The following is a 9062-nucleotide window of genomic DNA, read 5'->3' as shown; positions in this document are numbered from 1 at the left end:
ATAGTCCCAGCATTCTTGATCTTGGCACTAGATCGAGGTGAGTGGTCAGCTTCACACCTTGACTGCTTTACCCTCAGGGAAAGAGCCCCCAGCACCCATGAGATAGGAGGATGGGTGGGCTCTAGAGCCAGTCTGGATGCTGTGGAGAAGAGAAAAATCTGCCTTGCCGCAAATCAAAGCCTGGCTGCCCAGGCCGTAGCCTGTCACTTTACCAACTCAGCTATCATGACTTCATTCACGGCTCATTGTTTTTTTATGAAACTGAGGTACCATCCAGTCAACTGAAAGTAACAAGTGGCATAAATGCTAAACCATCAGACAGTCATGAACTAATAGGATTAAGAATTCATTTATTTCTCTATTTGATTAAGTAATTCATATTCTCTGTATTTCTGCATGTGCCATTTAAATGTTATGTAACAGTGCACTACCATCTGAGCACTGATGCTTCTGTTCTCTTGGTCCTCTAAGGTTTCTTTTAATATACTCAAACTGAGAAAGCACAAACAGATGAGAGCTGTGATCATTAAACACTAATGTACTGTCCTCTCTAAAACAGGCTCTTTATGGAAGGGCTAATATAAAATGTTAGAAATGAAATCAATTTTTGTATTAAGAAATATATATCTTCTTTATAAAACTGAATGAATTAGTCTATTCTTTGTTTTGAGATGCATCCTAGTCCTAATCTTCATTCTTCATCAAGACTTGGAGAAAAGTGTGAAAGTGTACCTGTGTCATAAAGGAGAATACCAGGGTTTCAGAGGTATATTTTATTGCAATGTTCCATCTGTTAAGAACTCACTGTACACATCTTCAACAGGAGTAGATACAAATTTATTCATGCACGAAAATTTGGAAACAAAATATGAGAATTTTATTCCCTGTTACTCAACATGGTGAACACAAATTAACATGTGATAGATACCTCCTTTAACAGGAATTTCCTTTATGGTATGAAGTTCATATGGTTCAAATGAAGGCAAAGCTGAATTAAAAAAAGAAGCCATTTTATTGTAGGTATTATTTAAGTATTCAAGTATAATTCACAGGAACAACATATATACTTATCATGTAGACAATTATACAGGATTAAAAAAAAATGTTAATACTCAACATGGAGTTGTGGGATTTGGTTAGAGAAAACATGTATCGTACAGATCTATGGGCCTTGAATGATCTTAGAGAAAGCATCAGACGTGTCTTCCAGTGTAATACATAGATATTTGTGGACATCAAGCAGACACTGTATGAAGCACTGTTTACACAACTGTATTTACAAATCAGTCCCCACATAAGTATTAACATTTTTTGAACATAAATTAAAATTATGACTATCTCTTGGCATACATCTTCTAAAATTATAAACTGGATGGAATTTTCAGAGGGTCTCTCTATCAGGTGCCAAAACAATTAAAATGACTAATATATATAGTAAACTCCAAGTTATCTGACATGTATGGGGAACAGAGTATGCCATTTTAAATGGTTTTGTTGGTTGTATAAGAACCTCATACAGAAAGCCAAAACACATTTTTACTGTAGTTCTTCCATGGAAATCTTCAGAGGCAACGCAATGGATTAACTGGCGAAAGATTTTGGATATACTGTAACATGATCACAAATCCAATTAGCCTCTTCTGTAACAGCACCTATGTGAGGGAGAATGCAGCGCTGTTAATCGCCACTGAGAGAACTGTTGCATAGTCAGTGAACATTTGTGCACTGCAATTTTGTCTCTGAGTAATTTTGTAAAAATTATAAATTTTCTTTGAAATATTTGCCAGTTCCATGAGAATTCCAGATGCCTGGATACCAGGTAACTGGGAGTTTACAGTATTAGGTAAATATGTATAAATATTTGGACGGTATAGTAACAAGAATTAATATCACAGAATGGAGTGAGAGTGACAAGATGATAGAATAACTGACTAGAACAACACATCAGCAATGTTAAGTTTAACTTCTGTCTTTGAAAGATGTTCCACACATGTTACGGTCCCCAGTAAGAAAGTTTCAAGGTGTATGAAGAGCTTACTATAATATAGGCCACAAGAATTCTGGGACTGTTTTTTATAAGAAAATTTAGAACGTTTTAGTTTTAGGGGATATGCAGACTCCACTTCTATGCAACAGGGGGAAAAAAAAAAAAAAAAAAAAAATTGCACCCAGAATTACATTTAGACTAAAATAATCATACTGACACCACAAAGGTATAAAGCAATATGCATTTAGGCAGTATGATCAATTGCATAATTTTTATGGAGTTTTGACTTTCAGGACTAAGCCACATTGTATGCTGAGGGGTTTCCAATTTTCAGCAAACCTTGCAATTACCATCTTCAGGGTTAATAATTTTGAGAGGAGTTTTGAAGCTCATATACAACTCACATTAAGCGGTGTGTCAGAGGTGAAGTCATGATTGAATAAACAGTGAAGTGGGATGCTAAACAAATGGGAAAATCTCTGTGGTTAATGGAAAGTGGTGATGACATATTTCAACAAATTTGTATGTGTTTTATGAACACTACAGACAGTTTGGAAATGTGAATGCAATCTCTGAAGAAAGTTGTAAAACATCTGATACCATTTCTTCTCATAGTAATTTCACAAACAAATGTTGAAGATAACTAGGACAGGAAATTTTCAGTGTAAAAGTGAGACATAGATCCTTAATTTGAGTCCTTGATGCCAATAAATGCTCTGTCTTCATTGTGTATGTCTTTACACACTGACATTCATTTTATTTCTCTATCAACTTCACTGATTCAGTAAGGTTATCTAAATTACTGCTTATTTTAGGCACTTTGCACACTCATATATGAACTACGCTTATCATCTATTAAAGTACATATACAGTGTGGTTGCATGTATGCCAATTTGAAATAGTGTGATATAAAAATACAGTGTGTGCCAAAATATACTGTATTGAAATGAAAAGACGTCCTGTTGATACCAGTGTCTATTCATGTGAAGGCCCCTTGCACAACCTTCTCAAATCCTAAAGAAATGTTCCAATCACCATGTCCCTGTAGTGTTCTTGGGTGACAGGAAGAGCATTGCCTTCCTCATCATCAATGAAACAGGGGCCTAATATAACGGTGCTAAGATGGCACACCATATCATCACACGTGTACTACGTAGCAGTTTCTAGATGATAACATCTGGCTGCTCAAAACCAATGAAGCAAGTTGTCTGGCGACCATTTCCATATGGGCGGAAATATTACTCAACTATGAATACTTTTTCCTCCATCGAGAGACCCATTTCCAACAACAACTGCACAACACAATTTCCTTTTCACTACTGGGAACACGTGCGGCTAGAGCTATGCCCCATCGACAAATGCACGTGCGTTCGAGATGCGCGAGTTTCAGTACTGTAATTTTTGGCGCATACTGTATTAATAAAGTCTCACTTTATGCACAAAGTTTGAAATAATGCAGATCCCCCCAAAATTTGGCAAGAATCACATATGTGTTTAAACACTATGAGAAAACTTGTCTTGAATTATGTGAGTTTTGAATTATGCATGGTCTTCACGAACATTTCCTTGCACAAAACGTCAATGCACTGCACATATAATTTTAAGTTGTCTTTTCTTATCCACCAATATATTATTACCGAATGTTATGATCATTTGCTTTACAATCCAGTTCCAGATTCAATTTTCAGCTTGGAGGCTGGCTATCCTGACTGAAGATTTTCATAGCTCTCATCAGTCCCATCAAGCTGCAAATGGTAGACTGTCACCTTCAAAAAGTCACAACTGCTTCCTTCCACAACTTCTAAATTTATTATTCACACTTCTCCCACCTTATGACACTACATGACCAACACAGCTAAGCATTGCTAAATAAACCAGAACTAAACATATTAATCAGTGAAGAGTGGTATTCTACCAGAATGAAATAGCTTTCTAAAAAATGTCAATTATTTTGAAAATTCTTAACACATAATGAAAACATGGTACATTACTTTGATTCAAAAGAACACTTATCACCATGTCCAGGACAGTCACAGTACCTGGAATGTTCCTAACCCATAAAAAGGGAGTTCCTGACTCGTAAACCATGGTCAGATAGAAAACTGTGGTGAGCACTGCAATTTGTATGCAGTATGTTAACATGAAAGAAATCTGAATATGATACAAAGCTCATTTCACTACTGCTTTGCAAAATACATTTTGTTAGTATACAGAAACAACATTCAAACTGTTGTTATACTACAACCATGATACTCCTCTACATGCATGACTAACTAACTCCATGGAGCTGAGCCCTTCTCAAGAAGCTGCCAGTTGTGCAGTTACTCCAGGATTTCCCAACATTTTGTAGAACCATAAGGTTCATTACCATGTTCACAAGAGCCCTCCACACTACATTAATGTCAACACAAATTTCAATTGCCAACAGTTCTAACACCCCTGCTACAAAGAAAAGGAACACATCTTGTTGTCATCATAATGAGGAAAGGTACGATAACGTAAATCTAGTTTTTCTAAACTTTATTCAGTAATAGATTAAAATGAACCAGTTAGTTGGAAAAGGGAGTATGTCCAATGGCTGAAAAGCGTGCATGTTCGCTTTTTCAAATTAACTAGTTCATTTTTTATGGACACAAATTCCTTACAACAATTGTACCTCAGAATTCAAACAATGTCAATACCTTCAGACATACCTTACAACACTGAACTGGTGGTGGAGTTAGTGCAGCTATTCAGTTTCTCAAAAAGAATGCTGCTCCTGTCTGAATCCATTTATCATCATCTCCTGCACATGGCACATCCAAACTTACCACAACTTGCTCTCTGCCAGAAGTATAGTACAATGGTAAGCAAATTGCCTCTCCAGGATGGTAAGTTTGGACACTTCCCTGCATAACAAATTACAGTCATATGAATCTTTATGCATAAAGAATACAAAAACATGATCAGCCTACTTTATGAAACAATTAATTCTAAAACAAAATTGATATGTTCACTAACCTAAAATGTTTGAACTTAATGAAAATGTTTTTTTTCTTCTCTTTAACTGGGACTGTGTTCTGGAGGCTACTCTTGGTTGCTAAATGTAACAGTTTGAAAATGTATGCAGAACATTGTTTTTGCTGTAACACTTTAGGACAGAGTGTATAGGATATTAAATGTGCACTTTATTTTTCTCTACAACTTTTGTTTGAAACACTTTTCTCTCAGATAAATACTTAGTGAGATATGCATAGAACATACAGATCTCCATGTACAGTCATTAAACATGTCAAATCTAAATGAAAATTTGAAATGGCCCACCAATGTTTTGTAAAATTCTCTAAAATTTCATGAGAATCTGTTGAGCGATCCTTGGATTGTTTCACATATAAAATTGACAGATGAACTGAGCAAACTTAGGAAGAACACTGTGGGGTTGGAAACATGCCTAAAATAATCTTGTTTCTTGGTTTTATTACAGACAACCATTCCTTATAGTACAGCCCACTTATTTCCATTCTAGATATGGTCAGGTTCATGAGAAACATTATTACATTGACCATTCTTCCATACTGATGGACAATATGGCCTATTCTTACACTTTACCATAAAATGGAAAGTTATCTAATCTTTCACATAGCAACCAAGGGTAAAATTGAATTCTGAGCAGCAAATGTAAGAGGGAGTTTTTCTGTAAAAATGTAGATTGTGCCACATTTTCAGAGCAGGGAGATTTGGTAATTTACAGATGATGGAAAAATGTACTCTGTATCAGTTATCTCCCATAAAATTATTAAAGAATTAGAACTAGCTTACCTCATATCAAAATGAGAAAACTAGTTAACATTACATCATTGCATTATAATTACAACTAAAACAATAAGAATGTTGACTGCCATATACATAGTATCATACTCCAGGTACCTTTGGCATCCAGGCAACTGTACAAGGTGGAGCCAGTGTTATACTAGGTGAGTCAACTCCATTTGGCAACAAGCGTAAACCATCAAATGCAGCTCCTTCCAGCTGTAAGGCTATCAAAGTGACAGGCAGAAGAGCACCAGGCAGTCCACTCTTACTCCAGCTGCATGCTAACTGAAGCTCATCCAAGGCCACTCTATAATCTCTGCAAACAGATAAAAAAATCAATTGGCCACAACCAAAATAACAAAGTTGTAGTGGTAATACTTGTATTTTAGAGGTAGCTGGTTTAAACTTTGTAAGATTTGAGGCTTTCACGGCGGTGACTATGAAGAAAGCAGTCTTCTGGGATTTGGCACCGTGTATATGTGGTGTTAACCGACGTTTCGGAGGAACGTATCGCCCCCATCTTCAGGGTTGAAGAAGTATAAGTAAATCTGCAAGCGACAACACCGTGAGACACGGTCAAGCAAGTCAAGCAGACTGCTTGACGTCAGTTAACACCACATATACACGGTGCCAAATCCCAGAAGACTGCTTTCTTCGGTTTAAACTTTGACCAGACTTCCAACTATTGTGACAGATTTTTCACAATTTTCTTCACTCTCATCAGGAACATGTTAAAAGGATCATAATTATTTCCTTCTAAAGTTCTACTTAATCACCATTCATGCTCATTTTCCCATCTAATTCATATGCTATATAAATTCTGAAATACAAACACCACTGTTAAGTACACCCAAAATACAAAAATAACACACAAACAATTTCTAGGAAATATGAACAACTAAATTTTATTCACAAAATTCATTCTAGATATCAACACAGTTAGCGGAATATACTAATAAAAGATCTGTACTCTAAATCTGTATTTATGTATTTGTATCTGTCTGTTGTACTATAATTGTTTCCTAATTGAAAGTGATTGTAATTAACACAATTTCCTTTCAGTCTGAGTTTACAGAAATATATATATTGTTAACGCCACTTGAAAAAACACACACATCAATTCTGGCTAAATTAATTTTCATTTGACTTAATACTGATGACTCTGAAGATATACTAATTTTTGTATTATGAAACTTTGTGTACAAGAAACTTTAATTGAATGAAACAGATTTTTATGAAGTGTATGAAGTGCCACAACACTACAAAAATAAGATTTACTGACTGTAATTGTCTACTTTATTCATAATTGCTGTTTGAAATTGTTATTCTATGGGTAGTATTTCTAATACTAAAGTGCAAATTTCATACTAATTTTACTTTAAGGGTTATGTCAACATGGAAAGGCCTCACCTTGCTGTTTGCTGCTTGAGAGAACTAAGGAAAGTTTCTGGGTGAAAAAGTTCAGAAAGGTCAATAGGTTCTGAAAGTAAAGAACCCTGAGTCACTCGCAGATTCCAACGTTGGATGGCTAGAGCTCGGGCCATCAAGACTCGAAGATATAGCATGGGCTCGCCAGGACCTTCCCATATTTTCTGCCATATATCTGGAGTCTGCCACAAAATGTACAGTCATCAATTTCATTATTATTCTCAACATTCTAAATTTATTGAACTTTCTTCACTAACCTCTTTCAACTAGCTTATCTTGCAGGATGGCCATCTGTTTCTGCTTGTTGATGCCACAGCTTTGACTCAATAACTGTTTGTTATTTTATAGTTAGGATAACTAGCCTGACTGCATCCACAACAGTAAAGACATTCAAAGGAGAAACATCATTCAGTCTTATATGTACCAGATAATGGTTATGGAGTCAAGATCAACTTCTAAAAACAGTCCTCAAGACTTGTAATAGTTATAAATATCTTCAAGAAAGCAGAACATTCTGGATCAGGATGCAAGAAAATCAGCCACACTCAGGGTTTAAGGACTTCATTGCTCTATGCACAATACCTTCTCAGTCAATCTCTGTTTCTCAGAATTTGAGGTTCTCATGGCAATGACTTTGAAGATATATGACATCAAATATAAATTTTATTGTCTTCTGGGATGTAATGCCATGTAGCCACATCCAAGAAAACACTAATCTTCATCAATCTCCATTTGAATTTGTTTAGTTCACAAAATCCTCACAGGATTGGCAAGGCTCTGAAGCAATACAATGAACTGTGGTATAGAAAACTCTGGTCAAAGATATTTAAATGTTGTATATAACATGGGAATTTAAAACTATGATGAGACCTATATGAATTGAAAGCTTAGAGTTTCCTCCCCTTTATGTTGCTGAAACAATTTGTATTTAAAAGAAACTGAAATATGGATAAGATGGAAGTTATGGTGCACTATATGTGTTACAGAGCACTAAAAAATCAATACTTTAAATGGTAGTTAATGATAGTACTAACAAACCTGCTGGTTTATGATGGAGTCAGCCAATTGCACCACATCACTGCTAGGTAGTATAGTACCACGAATCACCTTACTGAGAGTAGCTAAGGACTTGTGCACTTGCTGCACTAAAACAACAGCATCATGATATTCCAGAGTTACAAACAACACCACTGGTAGTGCCATCTCATTGTTTCTCCCTCCTGATCCTTCTACTACCTGTGGCACTTTCATTTGTATCAAAGCTGACCCCTAGACATAAACATTATCATTCATATATTAAAATACTGTAAGCAGAATAGTATAAACAGGGTGAGCAACTTAATAAGTATGATTTCATACCATTACTGGATGGTAACCAACAAACTATGAGATGCTTCTTGGTAATAAATAACAAGTTTATTGTTATGATTTCATATCACTACTGTACAGTAACCAACAACTGATGAGATTACTTTTAGTAACAAATAACAAGTTTATTGTATTAATTTTGTTTCTCAGTTGTTTCAGTGTTCTGAAACAATTTTCAAGAAGGTACTAACCTAACAGTCCAGCAGCAGGCAAACACGGTATTGTCATAAAAACACTTTTATTGTCATAAAACTTTCACTTTGCAGGAAATATGGCATGCATTTGATTCCAAGCCATATGACTATAAAAAATATTAACAACAAAGTTTCAACAGATATTATCAATGTTAGATAAAGTTTATGTGAGACCTAAACCATGCAGTACACCTAAATGAAAAGAAATGTTTTGAGAACATTTTTAACGAAGCAAAGAGAACTCTCTTTATTACCAGAAGAGGCCTACAAGAAATACCGTTTAAGGAGCTGCT

The 9062-nt window shown here is 35.5% G+C and overlaps 1 protein-coding gene across 1 annotated transcript in view; it reads right to left on the bottom strand.

The window, feature by feature from the left end:
* Nucleotides 1–2999: 2999 nt before the first annotated feature.
* LOC111861958 (cytoplasmic dynein 2 heavy chain 1) overlaps nucleotides 3000–9062 on the bottom strand; it is a 155760-nt gene continuing 149697 nt past the window's right edge. The window contains exons 73-77 of the mRNA XM_033750511.1: nucleotides 8246–8476; nucleotides 7190–7389; nucleotides 5894–6095; nucleotides 4681–4875; nucleotides 3000–3732 (exon numbers count right to left, since the gene is read on the bottom strand). Of these exons, the coding sequence (XP_033606402.1) occupies nucleotides 4720–4875; nucleotides 5894–6095; nucleotides 7190–7389; nucleotides 8246–8476 (789 nt within the window). The 3' untranslated portion in view covers nucleotides 3000–3732; nucleotides 4681–4719. The remainder of the gene's footprint in view (nucleotides 3733–4680; nucleotides 4876–5893; nucleotides 6096–7189; nucleotides 7390–8245; nucleotides 8477–9062) is intronic.

This window comes from Cryptotermes secundus, unplaced genomic scaffold (genome assembly GCF_002891405.2).
Source record: "Cryptotermes secundus unplaced genomic scaffold, Csec_1.0 scaffold181, whole genome shotgun sequence".
In the NCBI taxonomy this organism is placed as follows: Eukaryota; Metazoa; Arthropoda; class Insecta; order Blattodea; family Kalotermitidae; genus Cryptotermes; species Cryptotermes secundus.
Note: the sequence above shows the minus strand (reverse complement) of the source record. Positions and strands in the feature narration are given on the sequence as shown.